Source organism: Dunckerocampus dactyliophorus, chromosome 13, assembly GCF_027744805.1.
Source record: "Dunckerocampus dactyliophorus isolate RoL2022-P2 chromosome 13, RoL_Ddac_1.1, whole genome shotgun sequence".
Taxonomy (NCBI): Eukaryota; Metazoa; Chordata; class Actinopteri; order Syngnathiformes; family Syngnathidae; genus Dunckerocampus; species Dunckerocampus dactyliophorus.
The window spans coordinates 10317292-10337595 of NC_072831.1; the positions used below are offsets into that span (position 1 = coordinate 10317292).

A 20304-nucleotide genomic window follows, 5' to 3' on the forward strand; every position below is an offset into this window, starting at 1 on the left:
TGTTGCTACGCAATGAAGGACGAGGGCGGGTCCTTACACACGCTACTTCCTGCTTAAGATAAATACTGTACAATGGCAAAAACTTGACGTTATTATTTGAACAATACAGATAAAAAAATCTAATACTAAACAATTTACCGTGGAAGCCACTTGGTCCCTTTTATGTTGAACAATTCATCAAGTCTCGGGCCATCATGTTGTTATTATTATTAAAGAGGGCAGACATGGTGGGCTGCTTTTCTTGAAATAAACTTTGCGAAATAAATGTGTAATTTCTATGAAAATAGTTCAACATGTGTTGTAATATTTGTTCAACTTAGTACATTTTATTTTCTACAGCGCTTGTCCTCACTAGGGTCGTGGGGGTATGCATCCCAAAACCAAGCAGGTTAAATGGAGACGAGAAATTGTGAGTGTGAATGGTTATTTGTATGTATAGAATGTTGTGCTGCGGTTTATTGGTGACAAGTCAGCTGGGATAGGCTCCAGCTCACCTGTGACCCGAATGAGGACAAGTGGTACAGAAACAGAAAATGTTTTTTACGTGCGCCCATTAACTATATTTTATTAAATGTTTATTTTTATGTTTTCCTATATTTATTTTTTATTTTCAACTATGGCTGTCGTCAAAGTGATTTATAAATTAAAGTGTGGAATGGTCCCTTCCTGCTTTTTTTGCCTTTTGAATGGTAATCAGGTTCCGATTGGACAAGAAGTTTGTCCGTCATCTGTGTGGGTGGAGCTTATGGAATAACAGCGCAGCTCCATCTTGGTTGTAGGATTTGACAGGAGCTTTGACCTGTGTCGGAGAGGACCCGTACTGAGCCGAACAAGTATGTGCCCACTCCCACGACCAACGCCTCGGCTTCCGAAACAGTTTTTGGCGTAGAGAAAGAGTGCTTTCACTCAGGTTGACGGACTCTTAGTTCACAGCAACCTCAAAAACATGTCTAATTTGTACGGTGGTGAAAACGCCGCGGAAGTGATGGGACCCACGGTGTTAAATTAGATCCTCCTGGATGAATGACATTGTTTGAGAGACCCTAAGTGACAGCGACCGTGAGACATGGCTGACAGAACTGCTCCCAACTGCCACCTGAGATTGGAGTGGGTGTATGGATACCGGGGACACCAGTGCCGCAACAACCTCTACTACACCGCCGCCAAGGAGATCGTCTACTTCGTGGCCGGCGTGGGAGTGGTGTACAACACCCGAGAGCACAAGCAGAAATTCTACCTGGGCCACAACGATGACATCATCAGGTATAGTGTTTATTATAAGAGTCAACACAAGAGTTGCTTGAGTACCATGGACAGCGTCACCTTGCGTAATGTGATACTGTATGTTGGAGTCCTCAATATGGGACTTGTAAGGCGCTCACAGCAGCATGACACGGGTTGGCGTGTGGGTTGGCGTGTGGATGGGAGGATCCAGGGATTTTTGCTCAAGAACACTTCAGCACAGCACCATTCACGATCAAGAGAGAAAGATAATTCCATCAGATTTAATTTAATCTAGAATGATCAATAAACCTGCTAAAATAACTACTCCTCTTTCTCCGGCAGGTATAATGATAATGGATATGTAGATAGATAGATAGATACCACATTCATACTGATTTAACATTGTTAGATACAGATATCAAAACTTGGCATAAATCTGTGTTTTAGCATAACACTACACTAATAAACATTGATCTCTTCTTGTCAGTTGGTTCCACTTGGTTGTATTTGTTTTTTGAATGGAAAAATACTCCATTAATTGAAAAAAAATTGATCTGAACGTTTTTTGAGTGTTATAGATAGATTGGTAGGTAGGTAGATAATAGCATGACATAATTGTAGTGGTTTAACATTGTCAGATATAAATGTTAAAACTTGGCATCAACCTGTATTTAACATAAAATGACATGACTTGACACAACTGACAACTGATACAACAGACAGATAGATGTTATAAAGATTATTGGTTTAGATGAAATCTCTGAGGGAAATAAAGAGTTTACTATAATCACTTTTTCATTAAATCAAACACGAGTTTAATGGCGTGCTGAACCATTATTTGTGAAGCACACAGTAGTACCACTGGAAAGGTCTTTCATCATCTGTATGGCATTAGATAGATACTGTACATTGAATTTTACGTAGATGCACATCAATTTAGGAAATAAGGGCTATTACTTTATTGGAAAAATAATACATTAATCCCTCGTTTATAGCGGTTAATTGCTACCGTATCGTATTGTGATAAGTGAATTTCCACAATGTAGGATACTTATTTATAAATTTAATATTTTTGTAGTTAGAGCATAGCTCTCAAGCTGTTTAGAACTTTCTAAATACGATTTTTAACATTGTTAGAGCCCTCTAGACATGAAATAACACACCTACAGTAACCTTTACACTCGTATTATGAAATATAGTATAGTAGACATAATAAGAGTAAATAAGCCATTTAAGACATAAATAAGACTTATGCTTATACTGTATGTGTTGCTATAAATGTGTTCCCAAGTGGAACTGAGTGGCAGGCAAATGGGAAGTGATATCGGGGGTTAATAGTTGAGTTTTAGTTTGGCATGGGTTACAGTAGCAGCAGTAGCTTGTCTTTTAATGAGGGATTTTTATTAGGGATTATTGTGCCTGTAGTGAGATGATTCAAACCTGCAATAAAAGCCTGCTGTTCCGGCGATCAAGTCTGGAGTTTGTCTATCTCACTGAACATTCAGTAACATTACTGACACCTATTGACCAGTGAAGAATACTACATATCATTCACAGCATCTTTGAAAGTGTCTTCTGAAGGTCTTATATACGTATATACCGTATGCATGCTTAATTTAGGCAAAAAATATGAAAAATTTGCTTCAATATGCATATTTTTTACTAATAATAGGCTGTCCTCAACCACAAAACAGCATGATTTATTAATTAATATATTTTTGAAAAACTGTAATAGGGTGAAGCTGCGCTAAGTAGCGCGGGCCGATTGTATACTCGGGTTGAGAGATAAGCGAGATTAAAACATGACCACATTTCTCGTTTGGAGAAAAGCTGTCAGAGCAGCCATAAGACAATCAACCAGTGAACTATGGCATTACTACAATGGATGATAATACACGTAATATGGAAGTGGCAGTATGCAAGGCATTATTGGAACCGCACATTAAGTGCTCTGCGCACACTATAAACCCTTGCAATCCAGCCTACCTCTGTGTTCCCAGCGTTGGTGTCAGGGAGGGACATGTGGCTGTTTTTTCCATTGGAGGCTGCATCTGTGTTATTGTCCAAGAAGAAGCTGTAGGAATTCTGCATTTGATCAAACTTACTTAAGATTTGTCAGATCAAATCACGTAGATGTTCAGACTTGTTTGCACCTTTAATCACCGAGCAGTTCTATTTATGCTTGTTAAATTTGGCGACATGGTAGCTATTTTTAGCAAGTAGGGGTGCGGGTAAAAGTAAATGATAGGAAGTGCTTCTTGCGTCATGCATTTACAGTATTTGGTAATTAAAGCCAAACGGTTAAGAAAGGTGAAATATCCACCGTGCAGGCTAGCGGGAGTGGAACCACCTCCGTACCTCTGTGCAATGCTGGTCCAAAAGCTGCATAAAACCCTCCACAATGCAACCCAACCCCTGACCACCGACAAAGCCAAGAAGGCAGAGCTTGGACATATTCCTCAGTCACCTGGCAGCAATTTGCTTTCCTGGCGAAACACACATGGGTGTCCAATGTGTGGCAAAACGGCCATCTGTGGAACGTGGCTCACTGCAGAAATAAAATAAACACAAAACCCAGCAAAAGTGGAAAAAATTGGGCAAATAGGTATAATGTAACTATTAAAAGCTTAACTGTTGATACTAATGACTAACAAAAACAAAAAGATTTGTCTTTAAATATATGTATAAAAATTTTTTTAATTTAAATTGTAAATATTAAAGGACAGCTGTATAGTCTGACGTAAATAAAAGACTAGTAGATAAGACAAAAACAGTGAGCTGACATTGTTCAACTACAAGCTGGAACTATTAATGCTGACACCCCTATTCAAAAGTCAGCATTTCAAGAAACACTGCAAACATTTGACAGACACAAATTGCCAATCAGAAAATACATGTCACAAACGCCAATTCCGCAAGTTTACAGAGAAAACGATGACATATTAAAGGAAATATTGCATTATTATAATTTATTATTATTATTATTATTATGTATGATCATAACTGTAGTTTATTTGGCCTAAAAAGGTTGACAATAAAATAGTTTAGTGTTAATTTGTGGAACAATAAACATTTGCAAACTCACCTGTTTTGTGACTCGGTTAAATAAAAAAGTTTGTTTATCCAGTCATATTTATTATTGTACTTTTCTTAAAATTGATGTTAACGTCAACCAATCTCGTGAATCGTTTCGTCTCGTGAGTTGGGTGTCTTGTGACACCCCTGCTGTATACTGTTGGAAAGCTCATAGTTTTTGCACATTTCTGTCGTTTTGCTTCAATATGTTTTGTTGAGTCAAAGAGAAAAAAGAGAAATTAAAGACTTTTAAATGAACTAAATTACCTTTTTTTTTTAATTGAGTGCACTAGCACTTGTAAAGCTCTGTGTGGGTCGTGGAAGCTCATCGAACATGAGGCCCCTGTTTTATGATCAAATGAAGACATGGGATATGACGATGCCGCTGATGTTGATGATCCAGGGTTCCCCAGCATGCCACATGACAATGACAAGTGTCCAACGCCCCAGTGCTTGTGTTGACATGTGTGCGTGTGTTGGCCTGGAGATAACTAGCTTTATATACTGTGTCGATGCTCAGCTGGGCTCCTGCTCCATTATTCATTGGTCTATAGTGATACCAAACGCTCACTGCCTTGTGGGCGAAGCGCCTCACACGGGGGCCGACTGACTGAAACGTGTGAATTTACAGAAGCAGGGAGGCGAGACGAAAGTATGGTAAATTGGAAAAATAAAAGTTGTACCTGAGGGTTCCAGTTTTGCATCTAAGTTGCAGATGGTGTAAGGCAGGGATCGCCCAAGTGCAGGACAGGGGCCGTTTTTGGCAGCTTGGCATATTGTAAAAATAAAATCAATTCATTATTAATTATTCATTATTAATGAAGTATATTATTTGATATTACACTACATTTGCTGTGTCACCTATAACACAAAACTAAGATGTTGGAGTTTTGTTCAGATGGCTTAGCATATATGGCCCTGCATTTGATTAGTTTTAGCAACTTTAATGCACAAAACATCAAAATGGCCCCTCGCAGCCTTACATTTTTCTGTATGTGGCCCTCGGACACTCCTGGTATAATGTATAAAAGTGCAGGGTCTCATGTCCTTTGCCGTAACACGACTAAGATGTAAAGTCACTCTCATTGCCCTTCTTAAGTACCTACAGTATCTCTGTATAAATGAGCGTGTTCTTTATGTACAAAGGCAAGATCCTGTTGCAGAACAGTTACTCCATAAAGATGTGAGTCCAAAAAAGCCCAATTACTTAAAGGTTCTTTGGCTCCGTCATCCCATGGACTTTGTGCAATGTGATGCAATTCAGCACAGCCCAGGCATGTGTCATCACATTCCATTAAAACAAGAAGTAGTTAGCAATCATCCCTGCCCTGATCATAATCTGTTTCCCTGCACATGCAATGTCTCTAAACCTAATGTTGCTTATTTGTGGCTATGGTGCCAGTAGTACTACAGTATAGAAGTGTGTGGTGAGCTAGTCTTCTAGTCACTCTTATTATAATGTCCCCTGTGGTTGAGCACAATCTGTTGTTCTCCAGTTTATTCGGATGAGAAACAAATGTTCCCATCAGAATCATTGGAAATAGAAATAATCACAGTCAAGTTGTCACCATCATCAGCCAACCTACCACTAACTGTCAATTTTTACATAATATTGTAGCATTCCTAACTGTCACACAAGTGTAAAAATAAGTAAACCACTGTAACGTGCAAACACTGAAACACTGGTTGCATACAAAAATATATGACCTTTGGAGTTCCACTGTATTTTTTCTTTGTGATTATTATGTTTTATCCATACTGAATCTATTTTTTAAAGAATATTAAAGCTACTCTCTCTGCCTTGGTTAGGCGCTGCATGAGCGCTAACTTTCAAATGTGCTGCATTATAAACCTGCCCGCCTCCATTTCAACGGCCACGCTGTATGTAACACACACGCATTAGTTATGTTTGTTGTCAGCTAATCATAGCGATTTGGAAAAGTTCAGCTGCTAATTTTAGGGATCTTTGAATGTATTGCCTTTCATAACCACACAATGACGGTCGCAAATTGTCGGTCGCTTCTCTGAGACTGCTTTTGTGTATGTGCACACGTTACATACTGTACATGTATGAGACAGTGATGAGTGACAGCCATGAATGCCAGTAATCTTATTTGGCCAACACGTCAATTTTTACGTGTTCAACTTCGAAATGTAACAAATATAGACATTTATTTGTCACATTTATCACTATTGGTAGCATACGCTAACCAGTGGTGATGTTCTTATCTTTTTTGGTTTTAAAAAGTGTCGTTTGGAGCCGAAAAGGGACAGCACCTCTAATGTTGTAGCAGTGTCTATGACAGCAAAGTAATCAATCGTGTCTTCTACCCCATTAACTTGATTTTGTTTTTATCTATATCTTAGCCCATTCATGGTCTTTATTAGGCTGTATTATGAACGCTAGTGAGTGTTCACAGGAATAAGGGGCTGACTTGTATTACGGTATAAAATTTATGGAGAACCATAAGAGAACCATATGGATTATATGTGTCTCTGACCTTGGAGAGGTATTATTGTTACAGAAACACTGTCATTTCAATTCATTTCCATGGTGTTGGATTCCATAAGTGTCCTATTGTGAGCTGAGCTTCAGCTGCGCCAGCTACCTCAACAGACACCTTCAGAAGGCAAGACTCTTAAAGACCACAGAGCGTGTTTTCCGAGCCTTTTGATGTCATAATTTGTTTTTATTTGATAAAAAATATTGTGGCATATCTTCCATCTGGAATGCTTGTTTTGCACACTTCCCAGTAAGAAGCACACTGCCTTCATTTCCTGGGCAAACAGGATGCAAAATATTTGGAAAACCTCCTTGTATCAGATGAAATCACGTCTTCCCTGAGCAAAGTATAGCGCAATTGCACATAAACTATGCATAATTCTGTCCTCCAAACTAGCTTTTCTATTTTTAGTTTTAAACAGCCAGTGCGGGCAGGTGTCTCAGATCAAGTTTGGTGGGCAGCTGGATTAAAAATGTCAAAACTCCCTCAGGAAAAATGCCATACCCCCAGGAATGGTGTAATCCTGTCCTCCTTTTAAATTACACGAAGGCAAAAACCAGACAAAGCCAACCACCGCTGGAGAATGTGACTCACTGTTTTGCCCTCAATCTTCGCTGGGAGTCACAAACTGAGTGTAGTGCCAGAGTGGATCAATAAGTGTGAATGCACTTCTATGTGGTTGACTGTGCCTTGTTTCCATCATGCTGTAGCTCTCTGCATTCTCTGCATAGAAAAATCAGCTCCCCATGCACATGAGTTAACACCCATAACAGCTATAAAGTGTCTCTTGTATTGCTGCATTATGTACTGTATTTAGCCAGTTTTGCACTTCATATGCAAGACAGCTGCAACAAACAGCCGTTATCAAACAGGAGGACTATGGCACTACGCCGCAGGCTGTGTTGTTTGTTGTGGTGTTTATTGGGAGTTTTAGCTGAAAGAAGGTACATGAAAGAAGAGCTTTTGTTGTCGCATGTCTCAGACAGTGTTTGCTTCTCCAAGCTGTTACATGGACAAGCTGGAGGTGGTGAAAAAAACTCATGCAAAAATATGTCTTTCCCGATACAAAATCATGTTTTATTGAGAGTTTCGGTTCTTGACCGAGGTTGAACACAATTTTTCTGAAATACTGGTCAACACCAGATGCTGATTTGTTAAGATTTTAGGATTTTAAGAAATAAGTAACCAATTTCCAGTGTCAAACTTGCAATCATTAATCCCTGATTAACTGTACAGGGAATTTTTTAAGGAACATTTCAACATTTACAATGGTCATACAAGTGTAAAAATAAGTGAAGCACTGTAATATCAAAAAGCAAAAACAAAACAATCTTTAACGTTAACTACATATGGTAGTGGTTTAGTTTATTTCAAACATACGGTACATATGTACATGCTTACATTGAAGTACATCATGTGTTTACAGTTTCACAATTCAACATGTCCGAAAGGGACTTTGTATTTACACTCAAAATTACAGTACATTCTCGCTTTTTGTGGGTCTTACATTCCACCAGGGTATGGCGAAAATCCTTAAGTAATTGATATGCCCATGAACATGCAGCTCATTCACCCTCCTCCTCCACACTCTCATGCTAGCTTGACTTTCTTCTTCGATTTCGGATTTGGACATTTGCAATAAGATTGACTGTTGTAATTATTACATTAGATGCAGCTCCAGAACCCTCCCTCAGCACCTCTTCAATATGCCTGACACACTTATTAAATATGGGTGCAAAGATGCAACAAATTCATGGTTCGATTAAAAAAAAACATTTTGATGCCTTTGTTAGATTCGGATTTTATTAAAGTTACCAACATTTGTTTCAACTCAAAAGTACGTTTTTTAAATTGAATGCATCTGGTGCAGATGCAGTACACCTACCTCATTTTCAGCTGTGTGTACTTAAAAGTTTGAACCATATAAAACAAAAACAGCACTTTGTAAAAATAATAATAAAAATAAAAACAATAATAATAATAATTCACAATTCAATTCAACATAGTAATAAAAGTAATTGCACATAATTCATCAATAATTCTGTTCATTAGTATTTCAATCAAACTATCTAGGGTTGATTTATTTTCACGGTTTATGTGCACATCCAGCAGTTTTGCATACCGCTTGAGACACCGTCTACTTCAAGCCAAAACAGGAGCTGCTGGTTACTTCCGCCTACAAGAATTTTATCTTTGCCACAGAGGAGCAACAGCAAATCGGGGGGGACTTTGATGTCAGCTGACTGATGTCATGCGACATCTACCTGGTGACCATTGTCACTTGGGTTACAGTATCATTCGATTCACAGTGCCTATCGCACCGAGACAACTGTATCGAACAGTTTGATACAGATGTAGCACCCCTACTATTTAATGCATTTTAACTTATAAAATGTATGGGTCCTCACCACTCATGAATGATAACGACTGTATACGACACGAATGCATGGGGTCCATGAATGCTGAATCGCAAATGTGTGAGGATTCGCCGTATTCATCAGTATTTGTAAATTGTATTCATAAGATGATCAATGAACAGATGGAATCAGAGTCATGGTGTAGAAGTTATATATAAGTTTCACTCTTGCATGTCACAGCAACTAGGGTGCGTTCAAGGACAAAGAAAGTGCAAAATCTCAATGCTTGACGAAAAAACATCAGTGAAGCATAAAGACTTAAACCTTTAAAAAATGTGGGCTTGTTTAACAGTGGTAAATGTATGCCGTTATATTTTAGCTGTATTATCTGTATATTTAGCTGTATTATCACATACTTATACATTACTTATACATTATTATCGACTTAGAGTGAATGAGACATGTTTTCTGTGGGACTAAAAATAAAATGATTTTTTTTTTTAACCAAAAATCCACTAATTTGCGGGGCCATGAATGCTGAATCGCAAATGTGTGAGGATTCACCGTAATCATCAGTATTTGTAAATTGTATTCATTTTCAAATGCAGCAGTTTGCAATGAACCCACCAAAAATAATTTATATAGCGCTACTATTTAATATTTCAAATTGCCACATTTTAAATTGGCAATCTATTGGCAAAATAGAAAGTTTGTACATTTTGAAAATAAATGTAAACTACCCAGTCGGCCACTAGCAACTTTAACTAGTTAGAGACTTGTGCTGGCAGCTAATGTTATCCGTCATGGCATGTGTGAGCCTCGACATCTCCAATCGCTGCCCTTTCTGCTCACTCATACAATACCGGGGGCTACCAACTCTTTTGCTTTTAGGCATATTTTTCAGAAATGTACGCCCGCAAGGTGGATGAAATTTGCCCATTGCACCCTGCCACAAATATAGAATCCAAAATTCTTGCAATAGGGGCACCAACAACCACTTCTCTGTCTTAAAATGGACATTGTAATTCTCATATAGTGATGATAAACCTCAAAGCTGTTATATTATACTGCATTAAAGTTGTACACATTGTATTTGTGGTGAATAATAACAGTAAAGCTTGATTTCTTCTTGTTTCATGTAAAACCTTTCTGGGTTTGGTGCTAGCCTTTCACTGCTTTGTCTGCATCTCCAAGTGTTCCAATTATTTGTCTCCTTGTCTGATTGTTATTTTTAGCAACCTTGCTCTGATTATATAATTCGTAAGAAAGTGAGCTGAGAAACTGTGCCAGGTGGGTGAGAGGTTTCACAGGGAAGTGAAGAACGAGGAGAGATGGTGAAACCTCAAATGGCATCTTCTCACCCAGCCAACAGCCTTTTTTTTAGGAAGTTTTGCCTCCTGCAGTGTTTTTGAATGAAAGAAATCAGAATTTAAATATTCAATATCTGTGTATCTGTTTATCTTCATAAGATGGTTTGACTGGCTTGGTTGATGCCTCTTACTCTGGACATTCTCTCGGGCTTGCTAGTCTGAATACAAAGGAGGCTACGCATGGGTGGCTCAATCCAAATATTGATATTATTAATACAAAGAATAAAAGGGTAATAACAGTATTGAATCGATACTAGCATGATAAGATTTATATTTTTCAGTTCTTGTCTATGTTTATTTTCACAAATATCTGTGTTTTGTTGTTGTCCAATAACACTCTCCATCTCTCTTTAATCACCGTTGTTTGCTTGCGATGAAGGAAGCTCATAAGCTAAATAGTCAACAAGAGTTGTGGTTGTTCGCTGTGTTGATGTCGCATCACATGTGCAACTCAGACGATGAGCTATAAAAGCAGTGGTGTCCAAAGTGCAGGGTTCTTAGTTTTTAGTGGTCCACGGCACATTATAGAAGTAAAATTATACAACAAAAAGCAGCAAAAATGGGAGAAAATATAGCAAAAAGGCACAATGTAAAAAGAAAAAGCTGAAATGTCTTCAAGGTTGGCAGGTCAAAGAACATGATATCAGGGACTAACTGTATTATTTTGTTGATATTGTTACACTGTGTTATATTGTTGTGTTTGCCTAAAATCTTTGTGCCTCGTTTTATTCTGATTATAACCCTGATCAACAAATTAAAGGCACGGTCACAAAATCATTCAATGATCTTAACAAATGTTCAAGTGAAAAGTGTCAGTCTCAGTATCAGTATGGGCAATACTGGCTCTGTCTTTAATTGGTATTGGATCGATAACAAAACTTTATTATTGCCCACAACTGATGGAGGGAGCTCTGCATTGAATATGCCAGGCCAGAATTAGGCCAGAAACAAGAATGCAAGGAAGGATTGTCCGCTGAATCTGGACGAGTGGTGGCTGCTAAAAGGATGGGTGGGGTGGAAGGGGGAGGAGGGTTGAGAGAGAGAGACAGAGAGAGAGAGAGCTTTATACAGGAAACTGTTACTCAGCTGCAGAGCAGGAGTGCTTCAAGTTGGCGGAGGGGGGAGGATTATGTAAGAGTGTTACAAACATATGCCTGGTTATACGAGGAAACCCCCGGATAAAATTAGGCAAGGTGAATCGGCCAGAGAATAGTTCAGAATGATGGAATGTACAATATTGTGCAAGTCTTAGGGCACCATCTTGTTTGCATGATCGTTTGCTGTGCAGTCATTTTGACCGGAAATAGTATCGGACAGACACACCAGTTTCTGTAGACCTTTTGTAGAGAGGTGGCCCATGGGCCAGTGAAGAACGCATTACTACTAGTGAGGATGTGGAGAAAAGTGCAGAAGACTTTAGTTGCACCGTCACTATGGCAACAGTGAAATCATTCATCTCCCACAATCATGATGGCATCACCCGTCTTTTTATTATCCTCCATGAACCAGGAAGTGGCCTGCTAACATACTAACAGATGGACAAATAAACATAGATACAACACTTTTCACTTTCACTTTTGGCCTTGGTGGCACACTAGTCTGCACTGGTGACATTCTATACAACACTGGGCCGTGAGACACGGTGCCATTAATAAAATGCACCTGTGTTTGTTGTCCATAACAATCACCTGCTCATACCATAACCCTGCCATGCGTGGGGCCACTCAGTCCATCACAAAGGATCGGCATATACGATATTTCAGGCAAATGGTGGTAACACCCAATACTGAAGGGTTCTTGGACCCCCGAGCCCCAATACAGTTTGACTGCACATTTTGGAGTGGCCCTTCATTGTGGCCAACCTAAGGCACACCTGTGCAATAATCATGCTGTCTAATCAGTATCTTCATATGCCATAACTCTGAGGTGGATGGATTGTCAATGATGAATGCTCACTAACACAGATTTAGTTAGATTTGTGAACAATATTTGAGATGGGCCTTTTGTGTACATAGAAAAAGTTTTACATCTTTGAGTTCAGCTCATGAAAAATGAATGCAAAAACAAAATTGTTGTGCTTATCTTTTTGTTGGGTGTAGTTATTTATGATCATTATCGCATGGCTAAAACAGTAGATGTAACGGTGCTCATGAATTTCTCACAGTCCTGTTAACCACATGAGACAATTTCATTTATATGACTCAAACAGAATGCTTTTTTAGACTCTTTGAACATTCATCAGGCCCCCATTAAGCCATGCTGTGTGTGTGTGTGTGTGTGTGTGTGTGTGTGTATGTGCGCGTGCATGCCTGTGTGTTTTTATGAGCATGACTGAGTTAAGTCAACCATGTCACCACGTCAAGCTGCCCCTCTCCTTTGCCATTCAGTCCCAGCACAGGCTTAATGTGTTCATCTCGTCCCAGTGGTTTACCCTGGAAGGGTGAATCCTTCTCTTGCTTGAAGCACTCACAGTGCAAACAAAGGACACGCAAAAATGTCTACAGTATGTTAATAGGATGTTTCCTCCCCCCCTCCTTTCTCTCTTTACAGTTTAGCTCTGCACCCTGAGCGTGTGTTGGTAGCTACAGGACAGGTGGGAAAGGAGCCTTACATCTGTGTGTGGGACTCCTACACTGTGCAGACTGTGTCCATCCTCAAGGACGTGCACACTCACGGCATTGCCTGCCTTGCCTTTGACCTTGAAGGACAGGTATAGTTGCACAATAATAATGCGTACATTAACCTGTACCAAGGAGGTTCTATGTACAGTAGTTATGGTTTCAAGGAAAGTTCAAGGAAAGTTCTTGTTTCGAGTAAACAGACGGACTACACTGGACTGGTTGCTGGTCAGTTGCAGGTGAATTGAGTGGGAATTGACCACTACATTACCCATGGCCCTTTAATCAAATATGTTTTATCTTAAAATATTACATATTATCTTAGTCTGGTGGTTAAAAATGTATCACATTTTCTAAGGCTGTGGAGTAGATTCATGTATATCAGTAATCTTCAATACCACATACTATATAATAATAATGTACAATAATATATATTATATAAAAGTCATATTTATAGTAATTATATTATAATAAATTCTATCAATAGAAAGTTAATTTTGTCATTGATGGAGAAATGTAGCCGAATTCCCATGCCTAGTAGGGATGGTTTTTCATTGTTTTTGCGGTTTACAGCCGTACAGGGAACAAATACATAACTCTAGTTAGGGGTCTCCTGATCTGATAATGATTTTGGATATTAGTAAAATATCCAATATATTTAAAAAAAACAGTATTGGATTATATCAGCCTGCATCTCAAATCTCTGATCGCAGCACTCCGAAAGAAGCAGTCCATTCCAGACTCCTCACCAGCACTTCTATTCAGCAGTTCCTAGATATAGCATATATGATCACAACAGCAGTGTGTGCTAACATGCTAGCAGGAGCAACGTCAAAGCCTGAAAAAGACTTACCAGCCAAGTGCAAAACCGGCCATACACAATTCCCCTGCAGTGGCACAGAGCCGGGGAAGTTCAACACGACGAACCCCACTGTGCATTAGAAGCAGAACTACAAAAAACAGCTTGAGGATCCTCACAAGACCACAGAGAAACAAACTTCCACCCCCCAAACAGCCAACACTGTCCGAAACATCTGAAAAGGTTTTCTCATACCCACTGCTGCTGACAATTGATAGACGGAGTGATAATACTCTGTTTGAATAATATCGCTTGATCAAGCCTTTTCTAATCTAATAATTTGTACTACAAAATAAGTAATAAAAGTATATATGATTCCTGCTGATATCGGTAATGGACGATACTCAAGGCTGCAATATCAATATTGTATCAGAAGTAAAAAAAAGTTATATAGGGACACCCTTAAGTGTAGTTGGCGGTCTGTATTCACAGCACGTTGAAAAGGCTGATCACAGACAAGCTCGGTTGAACCACAGTGGAGGACAGTCAGAGCTCTGGACGCTGAGATTTTGTTTGTTGCATTTGCGAGATGATGCAAGGTGCGAATGTGTTATCTGATAATCATAGTAACATCTAAACAAGTCCTCATGCTTTAGCCACCAAAGAACATGAATCAAGAAAATCCATGCCAAGAAAAAATGTGTGCCTACTAGATAATCTATGAAATACCTTACCTTCTGTCAAACCTCTGATGCGCAGTGACATGTTATAATAATCTAACATAGTAATCTACTGTTGTTGTCATTTACTGATGTATAAAACAAAGGAAAGCATGACTTTACATTAAAAGCACAAACTGAATACTGACTCACCATCGGTATGATAATAGAATGGTTTGATGTGTATGGGTGACAGGCACAGCGTGTTTTTACCTTATCGGACGGGAATGGCAACAACATCTTCAATGTCACTGTGGAAAGTTCTGGATATTTACTTGTCATTTTGAACCAAAAAGGCGGGGAAAAAAAACTTCTCCCCACACACAACGAACACACAAGTAGTTTGGCTCATAAAGATCTAAACATCAATACAATGCAGAAACCATTTCTTGAGTTTTATCTTCGCATGACTCTCACGGGAGCTCTTGCGCTGTAGTTATACCTCCTGCATTTTGCCGTAAGAAATAACCCCATGCTCTTTTCCTGCATGGCTAACTGGCTGGGGATTTAGATGCAAAGTGACAGTATTTAAAGCAGGAGGTGGCTGCGTTGCTTCCTCGTGAGGTAGCTCTATTTGCCCCTTCTTTTCAAAGGAAGTCAGGACAAACCGGAGGGGTCCCCGGTACGATTAGCCAGTCCGAATATAAAAGCAATTAAAAATGTGCACCGACATCCTCTCAGTGTGACGCTAACCAGAGGAAACATGAAATAGTTGTTGTGATATTTTTGGACCGACCAGCAATCCAGTTTTGTCCCTCAAGCATAGTTAAAAAAAGAGAACTTTAGTTTTTAAAACGGGAATGCCTTTTCAGCCCCATGTGTGCACATTTTAGCTGAGACTTCCTCATGATGCTTACCAATCTGCACACGTCTTAAAACAAGTGAAGGGGGAGCACATCAAAGAGGACATCTCCTGCCATGCAAAGCAGGCTGCCGAGTGGAGCTGCATTTCCATAAGAGCGGCTATGTTCACTTCTGCTCGGCTGCTCCTGCCTACTCACTCAGTCAGCTATAGGAGGCTCCTCCAGCAAAAACACTTCAATGAGCTCACTGGAAGCGCCAGGGGCTGGACAACTGTTCTGTAGACATTATTATTAGCCTTTTCATTGTGGCCTGCCATGCCACAGTGTGCGGTAGTGGCGCAGCTTTTACTTGTAATTAGTACAACTAAGCCCGGTCACTTTATAATGCTTTCCCTTATGTGATGTGTGCTTGTGTCTGCAGTGCTTGGTGTCTGTGGGTCTGGATTCTAAAAACACAATTTGTGTGTGGGACTGGAGGAGAGGGAAGGTTCTGGCAGCCGCCCCAGGACATACAGACAGGGTAAACATCTTCTTCCATACCTTCATCCATTGCAAGCTCAGCATCAACCACTCTTGTTTGCATAATTGAGGGGCTGTCCAAAGAACACATAAACAAATCACCCCCCCCCCCCCCCCCTCAACACCCACCCCCCTTTTGATTGTGAGCTTTACAGGGAGTATTTTAGACACCACACAGCTAATCAAAAGGGATTTTCAAATGATGATGATACAGACAGCTGTTGTTTTCTAATACAGCCCACACACTCTGTAGCACAGTCATTTCAAACACACACAGTTGTCTCTTTTCATTAATCTGCCACAAATCTGACAAGTATGAGCAAAAGAATCCGCACTCAGTATAAGTGTGATGTTGTGGTATTTGTGTTAAAAGCCAATATCTGATGTATTCTCTTCTTCCCACAGATATTTGACATATCGTGGGATTTGTACCAGCCAAGCAAGCTTGTAAGCTGTGGAGTCAAACATATCAAGGTACAGACGCATTTGCACGTTGCATTTGACACGTGAGAATTTGCATAATGTCTGAATACAGATTAGTGTTACGAATCTTTTGCAACCATAGCTGTATGAAATTTGTTCCACTCTAGATTTCATGGTTATGAGGCATTTCATATATACAAAAGCCAATAATGTACCTGCTCTCAAATTTGCAGTAATTTGCACGGCAAAGAGGAAGGAATATTACAGTGAACCATGACTTCTAGCACCCCTCATTCAGCTTTTCACAACTCTACAATACAAGCTGCAGCTGTTCTGGCATCTTTTTTTGGCTTGGCTCTATTGCATCTCTCTTCACATTCTACATAAAAATTCAATGAGTTCATCTAGGGTGTCACTGCCAAACCTTCCCTTGGGATATATTGCAGTATTCCTTTTGGTGCAAAGCCATTAAGAAAATAACAAGTAGCTCAGAGCCTTGGAGGAGTTCCCAAAACATTAGGAAGACAGGGGAGCATGTTTATTTGGACTGCCTTGTGGTCATGTGAGGTTGTGTCATGCATAAAGACGTGGACAAATAAAACTGGTCTTTCAATGCAAGGCTAATATGTTTTAAAACATGCAGGAACACCAGGGAAAACAGACAGTAGGGAATTTGCTTGCTTTTCTTAATGTCCAGAGGTGCTGTGCTCTTGCAGCAGTTTTAAATATTTATTTGCATTAATTATGGACATTAAATTGACAGCCGGCTAGTACTCTGCTAAATTTTTTTCTTGAAATACATTTACTGCAGTGGGGTCAATGGGCCTTCTGCGTGTAGTCCAACGACCCTCATCCAAATATCATCCGTTACATCTGCCCTGAACTCTTCCCGCAACTGCCGTGGCACAGAAACCTTCGCTGGCATCCTCCCCCAATGTCCGCTTAGTGCTCTCTCTCTTCTCCTCCCTCTGCACTGGTTTCCCAATGGCAGGGCAATCCAGCAATTGTCCCACATAATTCCCCAGCCTTTACCCTGCAGACCATGTGACATCTGCTCCCTGGCCCTGGGTTTGCTCTGTGATTATAGCACTCAGAGCATCCAGGAGATTTAGTGGCAGTAATCCACTCACTCGTGGGCTGAGGGAAACACAACCACTATGACAACGACCATGGCTGTGGACAGCACACTTACACACAAACAGACACACCCAGCTGATCATTTAGCTTTTTATGTTTTTGTTCAGCCAGGACTCAAGCTTTGGCGTTTTGCGCACCTACAAAATTTCTATAATAGATAAGATTTCAAATGTGGATTTTTATTATGACTTTACAAACAAAAACAAAAGCATCATTCAGTTTGGACTGACTACTGTTTTGGTCACTATTATCAGCTACAGTACATAAAAGGGAGACAGTATCGGAAACTCCACTCAGTATGATGCAGTGCATTTCTACACAAATGCAAATTACAGACACAGTACAACTCAGTAAATTCTGCGGGTTCCCCTAATAAATTGAGCAGTGCGTGTACATCATTACTAATGACACATCCAAGCAGCACATCCCGTGTAAGTTACGTAGCCCGTCTATGATGTCATCAGCGTTTGACTCTCAAAAATGTGAACATAAAACACATTTTTATAGTTTTACAATTATAGTTTTACTTGCGTAAAACAATTTGAACTACATACAAACGGTGAATGAAAGGGATAAATGAACAAGATGTAAATGTGAAGATATGACTGTTCCCAAAAACACAATGTGGTAGTGAGATCAACCGCCACCAACTTTCTGTTTTCAGTCATGTCAAGAATCACATCTTCAGTGAAGACCAAAGTAAATGTTCATTTATCCCTTTCATTCATCATTTGTTTGTATTTATATACAATTCGAATTGTTTTATACATGTAAAGCTATAATTGGAAAACTATAAAAAAGTGTTTTGGCTTTGTAGAACGAATTAATTGGACTTACATTATTTCTTATGGGAAAAATGGATTTGGTTAACGTCTGTTTCAGTTATAGTCTGACCTTCTGGAATGAATTAATTGTGCTAACCAAGGTTCCACTGTATAGTCCAAATTGTAGTCCACTTTGAGGTGCATCGCAAGGCCGGACGTGTACTTCCTGTCCTTCAATCGATATGCGTACAGAGTGGGAAATTGGTACCAAGCTTTCGGTTCGGTACAGGTACGTACCGCTTCAATCTGAATACCAATACATGTATTCGTTACACCCCTACTACCTACATATAACAGTGATGCTTCCACTTGACAGAATATTATGTTGTCCATAAAGAAGAGTACAGGGACTGTATTTACTTTATGCAAAATTAATCATGCTTAATCGAGCTAAAATCTTAGAATCAAAATAAAGGGCTGAAATGAGCATATTAGGCCTCATTATGTGATAAGCAGTGTTTTTATGTGTTTAAATGCAATGATGCGAATTGCCACAGGACCGAGCTTGACTCAATGCGGACAGACAAGAACTGTGAGAAAACCACCTTCCAGCATTGCTCATCTACTTTTTCTGAGTGCTCTTTTTTGACCTCTGCTAGCGTAGCAGTTAGCACTGTGACACCGCTCAGGGTCACTCTAGTGTGACAGAAAAGAAGGGGCCGCTGATGAAATACATTCCCTTCCACAGTAACTGGATGCTTTAATAAGGTCGTTTTAAATTGCGCAGCAAATAGTCCAGTCTATCGCTGCTAGTCTGTGATTGTTGCCATTTACTCTTCAGCACTTTGAATTTTAGCTGCTTTAGAAGTGTGATTCAAGAATTCAAGATCATATTTATTAATTAATTTTATATCATACCTTCTTTCTTGCCTGTTTGTTGTGAAATCCACAAATCTATGTGTGCAACGAAGACATAATATATTTTGCAGTGTCAGCACCTACCCGGGCAACAACTTTGGCCAAACCAGTTAACAACATTAAAAGTATACAAAGTTAATGCATCTATTCCTCTGCATCCTCACCCCACAACTCTGAATAATGGGGCTCGAGTAAATTTCTGCAACACCAGAAGTTGGCTGGAGAATGTTCAAATGTCATTCAAACAAAGACAATGTGTTTACTAGGCTCTGAACTTGAAGTAAATGCCGTTTTTTTGCCCATTTCCACCTTTCTGCATTCCTCCACTTGAGTGTATTCTGCTCCTGCCGCTGGCCTCATCATAACCCCCTCTGGCATCTCGTCTCCTCTCAGCAATTCAAACAGCAAAGGGATTAGTTGGTGCCCGAGTCTTGCTGCCTTATCAGTTGTGGGCAGGGTGTGCAGTCACGCTGCATCCATCCCTGCTGCCTCCGTAGCAGGATGGGGTACAATTAAAGCCCCCTCCCACCGCCTTCCGAAGCACCCTCTAACACATCGCGACACTCAACATTGTCCCGCACGCATACATTCAGTAGCGTCCCAGATTGTTCACGCACCTGTGATGTGTGCGACTTAACCCTCAGCCCCAACCCAATGCACAAGCTCTTACAAATACTCTCTCATAGCTCGGTTAAGGATTTAGGATTCATCCTTTACTTATCAATCAGGGGTTGGGCTAAACCCCTCAACTCCCTCCCAGAATCTTAATTCCTGAACTTCCTGATCACAATTCTGTGCTTCCAACTTTGTGAGAACGGTTTAGGGAAGACCCTTTGTTGTTGCAAGATGACACAAAGCAAAATCCATAAGGGCATGAGTTTTTTGGATGAACTACCACATAGGGTTGGGCATCGATTGAATTTGACCGATTACGGTTCCGATTCCTCATTTTGATTCCGGGTTCCTAACGATTTTCAATTCCGATTCTCTTCAGAGGTAGGGTCATAAAAGTTTGAATGGTTTAAATAAGGGCGCTAACCAAAGTTCTTGGATGAAATGTCTGAATGTCTCCAT

General features: G+C 39.8%; 1 protein-coding gene across 5 annotated transcripts in view; it reads left to right on the plus strand.

Annotated features, from left to right (window-relative positions):
* The first annotated feature begins 774 nt into the window (after positions 1–774).
* The window catches only part of eml5 (EMAP like 5), a 57122-nt gene continuing 37592 nt past the window's right edge, over positions 775–20304 (plus strand). For all 5 annotated transcript variants that reach the window (XM_054796609.1, XM_054796610.1, XM_054796611.1 and 2 more), the window contains exons 1-4: positions 775–1263; positions 13081–13240; positions 15891–15989; positions 16394–16462. In XM_054796609.1, coding sequence (XP_054652584.1) covers positions 1067–1263; positions 13081–13240; positions 15891–15989; positions 16394–16462 — 525 coding nt within the window. In that variant the 5' untranslated portion in view covers positions 775–1066. The remainder of the gene's footprint in view (positions 1264–13080; positions 13241–15890; positions 15990–16393; positions 16463–20304) is intronic.